At 44.6% G+C, this 18,728-nt stretch overlaps 1 protein-coding gene across 1 annotated transcript; it reads left to right on the forward strand.

The window, feature by feature from the left end:
* Positions 1-101: 101 nt before the first annotated feature.
* On the forward strand, positions 102-17,841 carry sec31a (SEC31 homolog A, COPII coat complex component). The gene is made up of 29 exons (XM_071545486.1): positions 102-224; positions 1,140-1,219; positions 1,514-1,637; positions 1,833-2,031; positions 2,137-2,232; positions 3,383-3,523; positions 3,767-3,909; positions 4,024-4,123; positions 4,237-4,398; positions 4,675-4,827; positions 4,930-5,160; positions 5,289-5,363; positions 5,497-5,550; positions 7,248-7,529; positions 7,956-8,045; positions 8,199-8,250; positions 8,549-8,727; positions 8,860-8,986; positions 9,190-9,335; positions 9,473-9,646; positions 9,815-10,063; positions 10,646-10,747; positions 11,688-11,790; positions 12,460-12,867; positions 14,150-14,205; positions 14,330-14,575; positions 14,708-14,827; positions 14,917-14,988; positions 15,157-17,841. The coding sequence occupies exons 2-29, from the start codon at positions 1,141-1,143 to the stop codon at positions 15,334-15,336; spliced, it is 4,143 nt and encodes a 1,380-aa protein (XP_071401587.1). The 5' UTR covers positions 102-224; position 1,140; the 3' UTR covers positions 15,337-17,841.
* Positions 17,842-18,728: the final 887 nt, after the last annotated feature.

Consider the following 18,728-nt stretch of genomic DNA (forward strand, 5'->3'; position numbering starts at 1 on the left):
CGTTCACCGGAAGATGTTCTTCTTCGGGGGAGGAGACTGTTGCTCAGTGCCACGTTGATGGAGACCAGTGGGGACGTGGAGATTTCACCCTGCAGCCGGGACCAGTAGTCTTTTTACCAAACCTTGAGCGGACACGAAAGGGGAACTTTCACGGGTGGAAAGTTATTTCTGTTTGCAACCTATTTTATGTGTGCGTTCATGTGAGAAGGAGCAAAGCGGAGAAGGTAAGCAGCTTTAGTGAAGTAATGGGATCTGTCTGTGTTTGTGTGTGTGTTAGAGTGATCCCCCCTGTCATATTTTGCCTGCATAGTGAGCTAGCAGGCTACATATTCCCTTCTAGCATTATCAACACGAGTATCATGTCTTGCACCATGTCCAAGCAAGCAGTGAAAAGGGCGACAGTCTGCAGTTTGTTCTCTACTCTTTCTGCTGTTTACCGACATTCATTTTCCATGCAGCTAAAGCTTCTTGCCATTTTCCTACAGTGTGGCTACAGTCAGCTGTTAGCTTGCTCCCAGCCAGTCTTACTGTCCTTTTGTTTGCTGTTATTGTTAATGTGAATGGGAAAAGTACGCCGGCTGGGTCGCTAGCTTTGGAGAGCTAATAAATTCACAATGTCATTTGTTTAACACAGCGTTGTCCTCTCTTACGGACCAATGCAGAACCCATGTGTTAATTTGTGTTAGTCACAGCCGGCCTTTGTCTTCTGACTATAACTTCATTTATTGATAGCAGCAGCGGGTTTATTGGACATACAACCATTGGGCAGAATGGAAAAAAAACGAAGTAACACGTACACCGAAGTGTGAGCTCTTATTACACAAAGCAAAAGCGTGTTCCTAGGTTATTAGGCTGTCGTGTAAACAACACTATCCTGCCAGACCACTGTGTACCTTACCTTTAATGTATTTACCTGGCGCACAGCCCAACAATATAGTCTTCTGCACCATGACACCCAAAAACGACTCTGCTCTATGTTGATTCCTCCAGATGGCACATGGGAGAAAAAGAGCTGTAGGAAATGAATGAAAAATGTATTTACTGTGATTAATAATTGCGTGATACTTTTCTTTCCCTATGTGTGGAGGTGGAGTTTCCTTTAAAAATGTACACAATGTTCTTTTTTTTCTCGTAATCAGGATGAAACTTAAAGAGATCAACCGCACAGCCATCCAGAGCTGGAGCCCTGCACAGCACCACCCAATCTACCTGGCGACAGGTATGAGCATGTTGCATGAGATCAGTGAGCAGCGGAGGCCTGCTGGCACTTTGGTGTTTTGGGTACAATTTGAATTCTGTCTCAGTCTTTCAGCCATCCATAGGCCCAGTCAAACTAAACTGAGCCACACGGGCCTGAACCTTATTTATTTACCTCATTAGTTTATTGTAAAGGGACAATAACACACAAATTGACTCTATACCATTTACAGCATCCAAATTTCCAACAGCACTTAAATGTGTCCCATCACACACCACGTTGTACACCACAGTTTCCTCTGGTGTCTTTCTCCAGGAACGTCAGCCCAGCAGCTGGATGCCTCCTTCAGCACCAATGCCTCCTTGGAGATCTTCGAGCTGGACCTGGCTGAGCCGTCTCTGGACATGAAGTCCTGCGGCACCTTCTCCTCCTCTCACAGGTGACTAAATACCTCTTAACCGGACTACATGAACATGGAAAGAGTTTATAGGTTCAGGGTGTGGCACTTTGAATAAACGTATTAGTGAAACTAGTGAAAGAAATTATAATGACCAAGTCGAGCGTGTCATCACCACTGATTTGACCGAGGTTTTCCTTCATGGAAAACACGCTTTGATCCCTTTTCTCCCTCCAGATATCACAAACTGGTATGGGGTCCCCATGGGATGGATGCCCAAGGTCTCCCGTCCGGGGTCCTGATCGCCGGAGGGGAGAACGGCGACGTCATCCTGTACGACCCCGCCAAGATCATCGCCGGAGAGAGCGACGTGATCATCGCTCAGAGTGACAAGCACACGGGGCCAGTGAGAGCGCTCGACGTCAACCCGTTCCAGGTCAGCTCCGTTTCTCTGACGCTGAACTTAACATTGTGTGTATGTGTGCTTTCTGTTTGAAACCATGACACAGTGCAATGTCCAACTTTCTCCTATTTCTTGTAGGCAAACCTGTTCGCATCAGGTGGGAATGAGTCTGAAATCTATATATGGGATATGAATAACTTTGGCTCTCCAATGACACCAGGACCTAAAACTCAGGTACATTTTTTTTTTCTATATCTGTCAATGACATTTGTATTTCTGCTTTATGGTCTGTTTAGTCTCCATGATACAGCATTCAAAGGTATTTACTGTGTACTTACACAAGTTGTGTGATGCAGTGAAGTCTGCTGTCAAAATGTGAACACCCTCATTCAAGGGACATTGACTCGGCAAATTATCCATTGACTTTGACTTAATTAATGTATTCAGTGACACCATAATTAAGTAGTAATCGCTACTTTCAAACTACGAGTGCGTAGTTACATGTTCACATGTTGATCAATCTGCGTTCTTGTCCATTCTGGTGTCCTCGGATGATGTATTGGACCTAACATGTAACAACTGAGGTACGAAAAGAAAGAAGTACAAAACAAGAATGCAGAGGACAGGAGATGGATAGAGAGTGCCCAGATGTTAGAAATAGGAGTTGGGATGACAACACTAGATGGATAAGTCCAACATTTACCTCCTTGCTAACATAAAAATAAATTAATTTAGGCTACAGAAGTAGATTAGATTGTCACAATGACAAAGAATAGGATAAGGATAAGAATAAGGCAAATAAAGAGTACTGAAGATAACAGAACAAACATATTGAAAATAATATAGTAAATAAATAAAGATACTGCATCTTCACTGATGATTTACAGGTTGAATTGGATGTGCAAAAGTGCATTTCTAGCTACTCACATAACCATGTGTACATATGGGAGAACATATAGAGAAATGTGTCCTGACATGCAAATATGCAATGTAAGCTATTCACATTATCATATTTACAGCCGGAGGAGTATGTACAGAAAAATATGTGCAGAACGTGCAGAAGTGTGTTCTTAGCTGTCACCTTGTAAAATTCACAGATGGGAAGAGTATCAACTTGGACTTTGTGGCATTAATAATCAGCTAATGCCTTTTTGGCACAACAAACTGAACTGCTGCAGTGCATATTGTTTGAACTTGATCTTTTTCCCAATACATACAGTATATACAGACGGGTGACAAATTAAAGGAACCCGCCACCCGTCTGTGTATACTGTAGACTGTGTACAAGTTTTTACCTCAGTTTTTTTCAAACCTTTTAAGGCCTGTCATGTTATTGAATCGTATGTTTTCTGTTGTGTATAATTGTCATGTTTTGTTCATGCAGCCTGTGGAGGACATCAGTTGTGTGGCGTGGAACAGGCAGGTCCAGCACATCTTAGCCTCTGCCAACCCCAGCGGCCGAGCCTCCGTCTGGGATCTCCGCAAGAATGACCTCATTATTAAAGTCAGCGACCACAGCAACAGAGTACGTCGTTCAGGCTCCTCACTGCACTTAGTTGAAGACATAGACAGGCTATCTATATATACCATATATATATATATCTAAATATCTAACTATAGAGAGAAATCTGGGATACATGACAACAATAATCAACACATTTTCTTTGTGTGTTCTTTGTCAACTTCTTTTCTACTGATCCAGATGTGTGTCAAATACTGCAACGGTCTCAAACATCTTACAAGACCCTTGGTTGTGTCTTTATCTTAGATGCATTGCTCTGGGCTGGCCTGGAACCCAGAGGTGGCCACTCAGCTGGTCCTGGCTTCGGAGGACGACCGGCTGCCCGTCATCCAGATGTGGGACTTGCGTTTCGCCACCTCCCCACTCAAGATATTAGAGAATCACACACGGTAAACCGCCGCGTTGAGTTTTGGCACCAAAGCAGCGTAAAGGTGACAGTTGTCCTTTTGTGGTTGTAAGATCGGTAGAGCGGTCCACATGTAACGGTTGACATCATCTTCCAGGGGCGTCCTGGCCATCGCCTGGAGCTTGGCCGATCCCGAGCTGCTTCTGAGCTGTGGGAAGGACAGCCGGATCCTGTGCTGGAATCCGAACACAGGGGAGGTAAGCGCTGCAATCGAGCAAAAGAGTCGACTATACTGATGAAGACTTCAGACAAAAAACGCTCCTCTGTCTTCATGTTTTTCCCTGACTTCATCTTCCGATCGCATCTCCAGGTTGTGTATGAGTTGCCCACCAGCACGCAGTGGTGCTTTGACCTCCAGTGGTGCCCCAGGAACCCGGCGGTGCTGTCGGCCGCGGCCTTCGACGGACACATCGACATCTACTCCATCATGGGGGGCAGCAACCAGGCCCAGAGCCAGAGGCAGGCCGACCAGGTAAGGCTCCGCAACAGAGATTTTGCAACTGCTTCTTTGTTTTCATTCACGCCTCCTCAGATACTGTGTGAGCGCTTGATGCTGCTGGGCATTTGGCGAACATTGCAACCCACTCAATCCACACTTCTACTGTTGAACTCGCTTAACTTCCACTCATAGTTCCTTCTTTATCAGAACCACACATGATGAACTGAGCTCTATATTTCATTTTGTGGCATCCATAAATCATCGAAGGTATCAGTTTGACTCTAGCTGGGCTCTGGGTGTCTGTTACAGATCAGCAACTCGTTTGGGAACATGGATCCTTTTGGGACAGGACAAGCTCTACCCCCTCTGCAGTTGCCCCAGGCCACCGCTCCTCCAACGACAGTCAACCCCCTGAAGAAGCCGCCCAAGTGGATCCGCAGACCTGTAGGGGCCTCGTTTGCTGTGAGTCCTATTTCTTTACCTTTCATGAGATTGATGATTTGAGTTTCCGTGTTTTAACATCCGAAGCGCTTCCGTTAACTTTGGCTTCTTTCCCACTCCTAGTTCGGTGGAAAGCTGGTATCTCTGGAGAACACCAAGCCGAACCCCCAGCAGCCTCAGCAGCCCACTACACATATTGTCCATGTCAGCCAGGTTGTTACGGAAACGACCTTTTTGAAGCGCTCCGATCAGCTGCAGACAACACTGAGTGCGGGCAACTTTGTGGATTTCTGCCAGGCCAAGATTGATGCAGCTGAAAATGAGTTTGAAAAGACTGTTTGGTCTTTCCTCAAGGTATGAAATTCACTATAACTGTGGAAAAGAAAATGAGAATACACTGAGAAAATGTATTCAGATAAATAATCTGAATCAGTAAAATAGGAGTTTATATATTGTGGAACCCAAATGTTTTGTGTTTTCAGGTTAACTTTGATGATAATGTCCGGGGCAAGTTCCTGGAGCTTCTGGGGTACAAGAAAGAGGAACTGGCATTAAAGGTGAGGTTTATTTTGTTAGACTACCGTATGCTTCATATGGTCTTATGTATAGACATTTGAACAAAATATATTCTATATACATTCAAATATTTTTTTACACCTTGTGGTAAATGTGTTTTCTTTTTGTTGGCAGATTTCAGCAGCACTAGAGGAAAAGGCAGAGGAAAAGGCTGTGGACCCTGTGAAGGTGAGGGGTTTCTCGTCTGTTACATCATCAACTCACTTGTAGTGCATTTTAATTTTGTTGCAGTTTTTCCTATGTAGGCTACCTAATGAAAGTCATATGGTCAAATAGATCAGTTGTTAATTGGGCAAATATTATGTGTACGTTTCCCTGTAGGTGCTCACCCTAAACACCACAAAGTATAGTTGCATGAGATCCTGTGTACTGGTAAATTTACCAATTAGACTTGTTTACCAATTAAACAATGTTATCGCTGTTGTGGTTGTCCAGTTTAGTGTCAGTGATTATGCATGTGATTTGGTATACAATCCTGGTATTATGATGTTATTTGGCCTGTGCCAACAAATTACAATTAAATAGTGATAGTCCCAAAGACACTTAGAGAAGTAAGGGAGACTGTTAACAAAACCAGACAGTAAGTTTCTTTAAAGCTGCACTAGGTAAGATTTTTATGTAATTTTTCAAGATTACATAAAGATTACAAATTTCAGATTGGATCATATCATATCACAAAGTGGGGCTACAGAACAGAGAACAGAGAAGGGCATCCCATCCCCAGATGCTTTGGATTCTATTCTACTTTCTTCCTGTTCTTCTTCATCTACTTCATCTTCTTCTTCATTTTCTTCTTCTTAATTATTATTATTATTATGAGAAATAGATTTAGTTTACCAAAGTCGCATTATTTGATTCCTCGGAATTGCAGTCATTGCTGCCATTTGGGGCTGCCAACATGCAAAATATAACCTGTGCAGCTTGATTTCCTGGCTACGTTCCACAGTAGTCCGATTGCATTCTCACTTGAAATGCTCCAGAGTTCACTTGGAAGTGGCCTGAGACTGAGACTGAGCCTCTTCAAGAACCAGGAGGCAGTTGTTTAGTGCACCGCCTGGTGTCATTAGGGCATAGTATAACAGTTATATATAACTGTTATATCTCTATGGGTTAAACACACCAGGGTTTAAATCAGCTACACAAAACAAGGGAAGTGCGAAAGCAAACGTGGGCATGTGAAAACTACGATGTTTGTGCTAAATATTATTAAACCTGCAATAAGCAATATCAGACCTTATAACCAATCCTGAAACAAATGTGTGCAATGTGGAGATTTCAGCTGTGTTTCTGTTTTCACCTCTTTTCTAAAACTTGTTGTCAAATTCCGCTCCGGAACGAAGCTCCTCCCGCTCCATTCAGTAGCTTTTCTTTTTTTTTAAAAACTAGCTTGACTTCTCCTTCGCTGTTTGAAAGCGGCGTTCACCCCCTCCCAAAAAAACTTGTAATGGCGGAATCGATGAAGCGAGCAAGTAAACTTGTTAAACTAGTATGCTTGCTACCTACCTCTTCACTTATCATTCTATTTTTCCCTGCTATTTGTGCTGTCCACATTCTTCTATTTGACACAATAACAATTGGTATTGGTATTGCCTTATCCCTCACGTTCCCGTCTAATGTTTTGCAACAAGGAAGTGAGAGTATTGATAAACATTACACTAGGTTTCAGTACTAGAAATACTACTACTTCTCTTTTTGAGACTACTGTGTCTGAGTTTGACAAAATCGGCTTAGACCCTGTATCTATTCCAACCTGTTTGGTGCACAACCTCCTCATCCTGTTCCTGAGTTTGCACTCGAAAATTCAAATCTGTTACCTGATTTTTGACCCCATATCTTTCTATCTCAATTTCCAGCCAGTGGCAGAGGTGGACCAGCCTGCTCCAGTCAGCCTGCAGCCTTTAGCGGATCCCGGTCTTTTCTCCACTGCTGACACCCCTGAGGCGCTGTTTGACATGATCAGTGCAGCAAACCTCCAGCCGGCAGACAAGCTGGAGCTTGAAGCCACCGCCGATCCAGAGACTGAGGAGCCGGCAGCAGTGGATCCAGAGGCTGAAGACACGAGCGCAGGCGAGGCTCTGACCAGCGAACCAGAACCAGATGTGGACCAGGTTCTCCCAGAGGAGGAGGACATCCCATTGGAGGAGGAGGTACGTCTCTGTCCCCTATCCACCCCCTGCCCTACAGTCCATTCCCGACAGTTTGTATATAATTGAAAAAATTATGTGTACATTCCCATGGATGCTATCGGTTTTGACCTAGTCTTGTTCATTTTTTCCCACTATGTCTGCTCAGTTCAAAACATTGAAATTGCAATAGGCAGCAATGATGTTTTTTCTCATAGTGAGAGATGCTTCAGACAGATTCCTAAATAAGGTATTCTTGATTGTGCAGAATCCCTGTTCTGCAATTTGGAGAAAATCCAGCCCCTACTTTTCAAACAATTGGAAATGCTGGAAGATTATGTCAAATAATGTGTCCACATCATATCGCAATTTATGTCACAGTGGCAATATTCAACAAAAAGATGCAGCAAGAGATCACAAGATGGATGAAATATTACTCTGGTGTTTCAGGAGGTGACTGCAGTGGAGGAGGAACCCAGTCCTGCTGAAGACACCGCAGCTCCGGCTGAAGACCCTGCTGAAGACATTGCTGAGGTCCCAGCAGCTGAGGTCCCAGCTGAGGTCCCAGCTGAGGTCCCAGCTGAGGTCCCCGCTGAGGTCCCCGCTGAGGTCCCTGCTCAGGTCCCCGCTGAGGTCCCCGCTGAGGTCCCAGCTGAGGTTCCAGCTCAGGTTCCAGCTCAGGTCCCAGCTCAGGTCGGAGCTCCAGACCCCGACAAAGGAGGCGTTAGTCTCAGCATCAGTCAAGGTAACAACTTTGGTCTTAGTTTGATGTAGACATGTTTGCAGATTATCATTCCAACCAATCAGCTACAGCAGCTGATCTCACTGATTATCACCTTCAACCAGAAATGGGGAACTAATCAATGAAATCACCTGCTGTAGTGTTTGGTTGGAATGAAAACCTGCAGAGTCTCAGGTCGCGATGGGGCATGGTGAGAACCGCTGCCATAGGCGGTGTCCACATGCAAGAGTTATATGTTTAGAATTTTCCCTTTTTAGTTTGTTTATTTACTTTATTTATTTACACTTTGTTTGCCTGCCAGATGTGGATGGGCTGATCACTCAGGCTCTGCTGACTGGAGACTTTGAGGGAGCTGTGGAGCTCTGTCTCCATGACAACCGCATGGCAGACAGCATCATCCTGGCCATCGCCGGAGGGGCCGAACTCCTGGAGAAAACCCAGAAGAAGTATTTCACAAAAACCCACAGCAAGATCACCAAGGTAAAACGTTTACACATTTGTGTAGAAAGTAGTAGGAGGAGAGTGTGTATTATTGATGGAGGGTGATGGGAATCGTGATGGATGGTGATGACTCTGAAATTGATGATATATCTGTGATCTGTTTCCCTACAGCTGATCAGCGCAGTGGTGATGAAGGACTGGCATGACATCCTGCAGACATGCGACCTGCAGAACTGGAAGGAGGCTCTGGCTGCTGTCATGACCTACGCTCAACCTGATGAGTTCTCCTCCCTCTGTGGTTAGTGTGCTTTGTGCCTGCACAACACTGCTGTGATGGTCCATGGGCCTCAACAGGTCAAAACATTGCTGAATATGGTACTTTGAAGGCATCAGTTTCCAGCAGTTTTGGAAGTGCATAACCTCCTTCGCTGTATACGATCTAATAAACTTCAACTTCAACTATGAATTGCTGCTCTCTAACTGTGATCCTGTGTTGGTTAGACCTCCTTGGCGGCAGGCTGGAGGCAGCAGAGGAGAGCCAGCTGCAAGCCCAGGCCTGTCTGTGTTACATCTGTGCCGGCAACGTGGAGAAACTAGTGTCCTGCTGGACCAGAGCGCAGGACGGATACTGCCCACTCTCTCTCCAGGTGTGTGTGTGTGTGTGTGTATATGTGTGTCACTCCATGCTCTTCAGTCTAGTTCACTCCCAACTTTCTAGGTCTGTATATTTTTGTGTGTTGTGTTTTAATTTGGGTCACGCTAATGGGCTGTGTGCATCACTCAGGACCTGGTGGAGAAGGTGGTGGTGCTGCGCCAAGCCGTAGAGCAGACCCAGCGCTCCGGTCCCGCTGTTATGGGCGTCCTGCTGGCTGAAAAGATGAGTCAGTATGCCAACTTACTGGCCTCCCAGGGCAGCCTGTCCACTGCCATCACCTACTTGCCTGACAACACCAACCAGGTATGTAACACATCTGGTCCACAGGTTAATGATGATGACACTGGCATTACTAAGTAACCATATATCCTATTGGTTGTCGCTGATAGTCTTCTTTCTTATCTACTTGGATTGCATGCTGCATTCAGTGTCCACCTTTCTAATTGTGGTTATCTTGTCTCCTCCATCCAGGTTGCTGTGCAGCAGCTTCGTGACCGTCTCAGTCGGGCTCTGGGGCAACAGGCAGCAGCTCCCGCAGCTCCGGTCCAGACCCAGAGAGCTCAGGCTCAGCGGCCGGCCCCTCAGGCCCAGCCAACCGCAGCCGTGCCCAGGCTCCCGTTCACCCCGGGCCAGCCTGCGATGGTGCCTCAGCCCACTGCAGCACCAGCGCCCATGCCTCCACCTGCCTCTGCCCCAGCACAGCCTCAGTATTACCAGCCAGTAGGTTCCACTGTCATCCTATAGCGGCGCGTAACAAGGGCTTACATGAGAACCCAGAATGTTACTGTCCTTCTCCCTCACCACATTGCTCACTTTGAGACAGTATTATTCTTAAACTTGAGGGCAGAGTGGTCTCTTTCCTCTTCACTTATCTGTGTGAGGTTAAAAAAATGTGAGGAAACCCACAGGTCTCATACTAACTAATCACCTGGTGTATCGCTCATGTGTTGTAGCCATTACATTGATCAGATTTGTGGTTTCTGTTTTGGCCAGGGTTTAAATCACATGCTGATTCCCGAAGGTCCTCTTGAAATATTAATGATAAATATTAATGACAGCAGGGGCTGTATGCCACTAATGCTTGGGGCGCACCTATGGGAACAATATACTTTTAATTCTGTACTAACTTCATATGGTGGTGCCAAATTCACCTGGGCATCCCTGTAATTTGAACCCTGGTTCTTCTGTTGCCCTATCTTGTGTCCACTGGTCCGATGCTCGTGCGTTGTGGCGATGTTGTTTGGTGGTTCCCCCATGGTGTAGCCATCATTGGTATGTGCCGTGTGTCTCTGTGTACTTCAGGTGAGGGCTGCCTCCACTGTCACCTCCTGGAGTAACCAAACTCCCACAGCCCTCCCCAATGTCCCTCCTCCTCTTCAACTAGGCACCGCCTCAGACCAGCAGGTATACTGCCCAGCCATCTGACCCCAATACACACCTTCGCACAGCTCTTACCACTTCTGATACCTGTACAACTCAAAAATGCACCACATTCATGCCTATACACACATATTTAGCAGGCTGCTGTACCACTGTAGCAAGATTTCTGTTGTGCTTTCTTTACTTAGTAGAGAAATTACAACTCAGTCTTTGTATATAAAAATCTCTGCAGTTAGTCTGTTCCATGAATTTCCTTCACAAAGGGATCATTCACCTTTTTAGTTTCTCTTATATATTCTTAGTATCAGTGTGGTGAATGTAATGACTGATATAGAAATTGTGGTTAAATTAGTGGGACCAATACGATCGCAAGCTTCCCTCTTGCTACTGTGGTACGTCTGTGGTAATAATGACAAAGCATCTATTCACAGTCTCAGCACCTGCCCTTCCCCATAGCCACCCACCCCCCACCCGCACCCCCTTTTGCACCCCACCTTCCCCTCGCTGGCACCTCAGTCCCCTCAGGTTGTGATGCATGCACTGTCTCTGGTCAGTCCTTCACTCAATTCTCCTGCACCCCGCCTTTTATTCCTGTGTTTTAATGCATGACTCTTCATACATCACTCCTCTGGCTCTAACCGTTAACATCTGCTAAATGTTCCTTTTTTGCTGTGTGCTTGCCTAAACATACCGCACCACTCCTTACATATACATGTTGTTTCTCTATTAGTATTATGAGGTGATTTGTGAATTTTTCCACCCACAGAAGAACAGAAGAGACGAGAATATTCTGCCCTCTGTCTTGCAGCATCAAACTCCTGTTGCCATATTCCTGCTACAGTAAAATAGCCTTGTTCATCTCCTGTTGTACAGCGTAGAGAGCAGTGGTCTGTTCTCTGTAACTGACTGTAGTGCTGTCCTTGGTTTTGAAATTTGGTGTTAGATTCTCTTTCTGTTTGTGCAGGTGGAGCCCTCAAACCCCATGTATGGGATGCCAGCCTCTGGAGCACCTGCCGCCCCTCCAACCTCCTCCACTCCTGCATTCATGTACTCTCATCAGTACCAGCGTAAGTGTTAAACAAACTCCATACTCTAGGTCAACCAGCCACTACAGCCGGAGAGGTACGTGAGGTGCGGGTTTATTTTGGCTGACCTTGTTGCAGTTTTGTCATGAAGTCGCACTCCAGCTCTGCAGCATCAAGATTATTGACTTTTTGTAGAAAAAGTCCTCAGGTTATGGGGGAAAGCAGAAAGTGTCTCTTCAGTATAAGTCACACTGCCATCCAGAGGAGGCCCATGTACACTGCACAGTACCCATATTTGAAATATGTAGCTGGAACAAATCCTCTCGCCTCTCTTTCATAAAACAAAACTGACAAGCATTTCCTTTTGGCAATGTTTGGCTCAACAATATCTGATCTTCTTCTGTGCTGATGTGCTTCATGTTATTGTGGTTAGCATTAGAATGTTTCCATTTTAACCATGAGATATTACTCTGTCACTAACATGAGATGAGAATGGCTGTTACGAATAGCTTTTCAGTATGTTCATCTCATTGCCTGTCGAGACTTTTGTAACCTAATAACTAAACCTTACTTTTCATGGAAGCATTTTAGCATGCACTGTACTGTTATCTAGCTGTATCTGTTTGTTACTCGACCTCTGCCCTATACAGCATGCATGATGTAGCTACTCTTATCACTAACAGCATCTGTTGTATCTTGTGTGAACCCTAGCCTACCCCCAGGTCAACCAGTACCCACCTGGAGCCGGGGGGGCGCCTATCTATCAGCCTCTGCAGTACTCCTCTGCCGCTCCTCTCCCTCCGCCCCCCGCTGCCACCTCCTCCACCCCTCAGCCCCCGGGCTTTCTGTCTCAGTATGTGCAGCCCGTTCCCTCCCAGCAAGCTCCTCCCCTCTATCCCGGACCGCCTCCCGTCAGCCAGTGTTTGTCGTCTTCTCCTCCTTCCCATCCTCCCTTCTTTCCAACTGCATCCTCCTCCTTCTCTCCTCCTCCGTCCTCTGGAGCGTCCTTCCAACATGGCGGGCCAGGATCTCCGGTCTCTTACATGCCGCCTCCTCCACCCACCGGACTCTCAGGTACACAGCCTGACCCTGACCGGATCCCCGCCTCTCAGAGGAAAGGTCTGCATGGCTCTGCTCTCCCTCAACGCAGCTGTCCTCTGATTAGACTCAGCCAGGCCACACATTGAGAGTCTGACCAGTTATAATTGACTCTGTGTAGAGTAAAAACTACCAGTCAGTTTCTTGCAGTGCAGTTTTTATATTTGCAGTTGTAGTTCATAGCATGGGTTTAGAGAAATTGCTTGGTTGATTGATTCTGTTACTATAAAGCTCCAGCCATTCCATTACTACAGCGGCGTCTTTAGTATATTGCCTATTCCTGTACAAGTATTACTGATTTATGGAAGAAAGTGAGATAAACCTGTTTTCCCAGCAAGGACAGAGATTTTCTTGGAAAAGCTGGAAAAGGTGGCAGTGACAGCAGGCATTTTATTTTATTTTTGTAAGAGTGTATTCTCTGCTTGTATGGGCATAAAAACTTGAAATGAGCAGCATGCAAGTTCCTAAAGTCTCTCTGTCATTTCAGTGGAACGACTCAGGACTTGACATCTTGATGGAGTCTTTATTCTTTTGTTTCTAGCTTCGGAAGAGACTTATTTTAGAGATATTTTGGTTTTACACTGAATGCAGAAATTAAACCGCAGCTTTTTGGTATCAAGTTTGGTATTGAGTGAATGAAACCAATTACTTCTGGTATATTGGAGAGATGCTAAATGACGGTTGACCCAGATTTGTTGTGGACAGGAGCAGGCAATCATGTTGTTGCCCTGGTGCGTTGTGGGCTTTGCACGGCTATTTAGGGAAGTCATTACCCTGATGGAAATGGCAGGCAGGGATCATGATTATAATTAGGGCCAAAGCTTGCCTCATCATCACTGCTGTGTAAAAACCTTAATCTCAAAACCTTTCTGAAATTACAATTTTAAAAGCTTGTGTCTTTCCATTGATTGGCTTGATCACAGATTTTTATAATATGCTTTACCTGAAGGACCTTCAGCTGTCTAAAAGCAACACTGAAGATTGCTTTGTTTTTTGCAGGACTACATGTGTACAAATCACGCCTGGAAACCCTATTTCACAATGAGGGGTCTAATGTAGTTTTTTGTAGTCTTTTTAATCAAAATCGATTATCCAAAATTATTAGCCATATGTACACAGACTACAGTCTCAATCTCATCGGACTGAGGCAGGCTTTAATTATAAGTCATGTTTTGAAATCAAGGATAATAACAATTCAAGGACATTTCTAATTCACAAATGCTGTTCCCAAGAATCATGAAATAGATGCTGTAGGTGGAAATCGATGAATAAATTAATTGGATTCGTCTTTTTTTTTCCACAGGGCCTCAGAATGGCTGGAATGACCCTCCTGCTCTGAGCAGAGCACCAAAGAAGAAGGTGAGTCTGCCTGTCCTAGGCTATGTAACCGCACTCTGGCTCAAGGCAAACACACAGGGAAGACATTATGCATCGTGAAGGGACATAAGGGACATAAAACAGAATATTTGTCATTGCGTTACAGCAGCTTCCAGAAAACTACACTCCTCCTGCCCCCATCACCGCCCCCATCATGGCTCCACTGGGCGGCGATCCTCAGGCCCAGCCCATATGCTCCGCAGCCCCCCAAGCCATGGTCCAGGGCCCACCCGGGGTCCAGGTGCCCTACTCTGGTATGCAGCAGCAGCTCCCCCCTCCACCCATGAACCCAGCCATGCCTAAGACCAGTGTGGAGGGGGCACCAGGAGCGCCCACTGGGGATGTCATACAGGTAGAGTGGGTCATTTTCATTCATTGATGTTCAAATGTGGGAATGTGAAGCCCTTTGAGACTGTAGCTACGATTTAATAGCTATAAAAAATGATTTGACTGGACTTTTCTTACCCCATTTTACACCATTCAGCCCATGCAGTCCATCCCTGCCGAGAAGATCATGAAGAAGCCCATCCCCGACGAGCACTTGGTCCTGAAGACCACATTCGAGGGCCTCATCCAGAAGTGCTTGGCTGTAGCCGCTGACCCTGTGAGTCCACCTCATGATTTGACAGTTGAACGTGCCTCTTCATAACAACTCAGTGAACAACTTTAACTTTTTACTTTGCTCTCTCGCAGCAAACCAAGAGAAAGCTCGACGACGCCAACAAGCGTCTGGAAGCCCTCTACGACAAACTCCGAGAGCAGACGGTGAGTATCGCAGCTCCGTCTGGAGTTGCGATGGCTTCGTTTCTCACGTCGGGATTGAGTTCAACACGGTCTTGAGACAGATCAATATCGACTTGGCGGCATGTCCTGCGATAATGCGATGTTTTACGAAGACTTCTCACCTCCGCTTTCTGTTATTCCTCTCTCCAGCTCTCCCCAGCCATTGTAGGAGGACTGCATAACATGGCGAGGAGCATAGAGTCTCGATCCTACGCAGAGGGCCTCAACATCCACACCCACATAGTCAGTAACAGCAACTTCAGCGAGACGTCAGCCTTCATGCCCGTGCTCAAGGTGGTGTTGACGCAAGCCAACAAACTCGGCGTCTGAGTAGGCAGGAATTCCCAACCGCTCCTGAGCCTTGACCGGAGGCTGGAGAACGGTCAGTCAGGGGCCGTGTTGGATATCAGTGGAGCGCGTTCAGACTGTTGGTAGCTTGTTTCACAGGGAGTCCCGTAATGCAAATGTACTTGAATAGGAATTATGAGATGTACGAAAATACTGTTCAGTTCTCCCTTGTGCCATTCTGTTTCCTTACGCAACTCAAACACAAGCCATGCTATCGGTATCACTCAGTGGTGAAAGTAAATTCCAAGCCCAACCCCCTCACCCAAACACACAAACACCAATAACAACAACAACAAAGGGCTACAGACTGATAAATGCACCACCATAATCTACCAACAAGTTAAGTCACACTAAAGCTTTTTTTCTGAATTCACACTTTGATTCATATGAATATATTTAACTTCAGTGAATATATTTCAATTGTTAAATCAAAATGAAATGAAACTGAACAAGTGTAAATTAACATCACATAGAGGCCTAGTCCAGCAAAACATGAGGAAGGCAAAGTTGTATCCTTTGCCACCAAAAATGCAAAACTAGATTTATAGACTATACTGGATGCAATGACTAGTAATATGATGAATGGAAACCAAAAATAGTGGAACAAGAAATTGTTTATTTTCAGGTCTAGATTGTGTAAGCAGTAAAGGTACTGCTGTCTACTTGTGTTGAGATGATCAATCTGATGATAAATTTAGTCAGTTTAATGTTAATGAATGAGGCTAATTTCAGTGAATTAGGCTAACAGCACATCACTGATGCAGTGGTGCCGCATGCCTTTGGCCCACAGTTGCATGAGTGTGCAAACAGCAATCATTTAAGAAATATGAGCTTAATCATGTTTGTTTTCAATTTTGTTTGTGCGTTACCCAACAATATTAGAATACCTTGTAATTCATAAATACAGATTTTTCTTTTGGAAGTACATAGAGAAGGGTTGGCAAAATCATGCTGTATTTGCATATACACTCACCGAGCACTTTATTAGGAACACCTGTACACCTGCTTATTCATGCAATTATCCATTCAGCCAATCATGTGGCAGCAGTGCAATGCATAAGATCATGTAGATACAGGTCAGCAGCTTCAGTTCACGTTCACATCAAACATCAGAATGGGGAAAAAATGTGATCTCAGTGATTTGACCGTGGCATGGTTGTTGGTGCCAGACGGGCTGCTTTGAGTATTTCTGAAACTGCTGATCTCCTAGGATTTTCACGCACAGCAGTCTCTAGAGTTTACACAGAATGGTGCGAAAAACAAAAAACATCCAGTGAGCGGCAGTTCTGTGGACGGAAACGCCTTGTTGATGAGAGAGGTCAGAGGAGAATGGCCAGAAAGGCTTCGGTAACTCAGATAACCTCTTTACAACTGTGGTGAGCAGAAAAGCATCTCAGAATGCACAACACATCGAAACCTTGAGGCGGATGGCACTTAGGTAGCCGGTTGACATTGAGCTGAAAGCTGATACCTACCCAGTATTAGTAAGGTGTTCCTAATAAAGTGCTCGGTAAGTGTATATGCATCAGTGCATGCATGCTTTTTGTGATGGACCTGCAGATAATGCGGCCACAGAGAAACACTGTCGAGAGAAGAAAGCATCACAGATCCATTAGTACAGAAGACAACATATCATAGATTTATGAAGATAGGGAATCATATTGCCATTTTAAACCAATAATCCCTCTCAACCATGTAAAGATACATTTTGTGGCAAGTTATGGTCTGACAAAAAATGACTTTAATTGTTGTGGAGTGGCAGCAAGCTTGGTAGCAAGTTGATCCAGTTGGGTGGAAACATCCACGACTGTAAACATACTAACTCACTGCTGCAGCTGAGTCTTCTACCCAGAGAAAAGCTCCAGATAAACAAACAGGAACTTTGACAGTGCGTTGATGTCCTGAACACTTTGGTGCTGCCGTGTGTCTCTGATGCTTGGAGTGTCAATGTGTGAAGGCATCCAGTATTACTGCAGGACTCCATACCTGTTTCTTCTTTTACTTTACTTCATACTGACTTACTTTCACCACTGGTGTCACTACAGAAATACATACAGTACATTGGACCAAGATATTGCCAGTCTGGGAGATGTCAATGCAAAGCATTGCATTCCCATTTGTTAAGGATGTTTAATATCGTTGTCTTGTTTTTGTTTTTTTGTCTTTTATTTGTTTTTTATTCATTCATTCTCAGTATAATCATAATACTCAGCAGAGTGCAATGGGCTTTTTCCCTTTTAAAAGAGACTGTACTTTTATGAAATTTTAAAGGTATGCATGCTTAACACAGACGCTTGCAATCATCCTTAATGGCAATGAGGTTATTATCAGCTTAGTCACACTGAGAGGAACTGGGAAGGAGGCCGGATTGGTTATCATTCCAACTACGATGAGGGCTGTAGTCTGTGCTCCACCTGTCTCAATTTATGTTGTTAATAAAAGAAAACAATTCTTTGTTTTAGATTGACTACATGCAATATTTTCAATAAATAGTATTTATTTAAAACATGTCAGTTGTTTTCTTTTAGGTACTCTAGGTGCTTTAGGTAAGTCAGAGGCAGTCAGTGAAATAAGCAATATAGACAGCTGGGAAATGTAGTTCACTTTTCTCAAACTAACTCCCATGCGCCAGGTGTGGATACTTTTTTTTTTTTTTTTTTACTAAAAAGGTATCCACACCTTACAAGGCACCGAAAGCCTCCATCCATGTGTGAAAATAAAAATGACTCCCCACCACCTTCTAAGTACCTACAGAAATGCTGAATTGAGGATCAGAAGGGAGAAGAAGTACAGAGAAGTGCTGTCAGGCCACGACGAGCCCAAATGGCCTCAAGATGTCGCTGCTATTCATCAGCATTTACCTTCATCTTGAATCTGAACACAGACAATGTCAAATCCTAACTTTTACTTTATAATGCTTGTTCAGTTTATTTTTCCTGCTGACTGTTTTGGAGAAATTCTGGAGAAAGACTTAATGCCTTTCTTAATGCTTAACTTAATTCTTTAGGGTGCAAAGTAATAAAACAATCTCTTGGGTGTTACAGAACTTTAACTTCAAAATAAGTCATAAAATACTGTATATTTCACTTGAGATAACTAAGTTCAAGCAGCAGCAGCTCCGTGAAACCGGATAGTAACAGCAATACCAACAACTTCATAGGTGTCTGTGTATCTATGCTTGTGTGTGTGTGTGTGTCTCCATCTACATGTCTTCATGTGAATGACAGTAAAGCATTTGCAGAAACAGTGATGGTTATTTGTTGCCATCTAGTGTTTGAATCAGATTGACTGGAGACAGACTGACGCTCCTTTACCTTCACTTGACTGAATGTTAACGGTTGTACTCACATTTATCAGCTGCTTATTCAACTATT

The sequence above is a fragment of the Centroberyx affinis genome, unplaced genomic scaffold, assembly GCF_046629955.1.
Source record: "Centroberyx affinis isolate AG114_WGS23_722 - 3 ecotype Tasmania unplaced genomic scaffold, CSIRO-AGI_Caff_v1 ptg004932l_1, whole genome shotgun sequence".
NCBI classification, from domain to species: Eukaryota; Metazoa; Chordata; class Actinopteri; order Beryciformes; family Berycidae; genus Centroberyx; species Centroberyx affinis.

Bases quoted from the DNA above. Each gene is read 5' to 3' on its own strand.
- sec31a (XM_071545486.1), top strand. From the start codon at position 1,141: ATGAAACTTAAAGAGATCAACCGCACAGCCATCCAGAGCTGGAGCCCT. The intron at 2,032-2,136 runs GTCAGCTCCGTT...TATTTCTTGTAG, and splicing joins TCGACGTCAACCCGTTCCAG to GCAAACCTGTTCGCATCAGG. The intron at 5,161-5,288 runs GTATGAAATTCA...TTGTGTTTTCAG, and splicing joins CTGTTTGGTCTTTCCTCAAG to GTTAACTTTGATGATAATGT.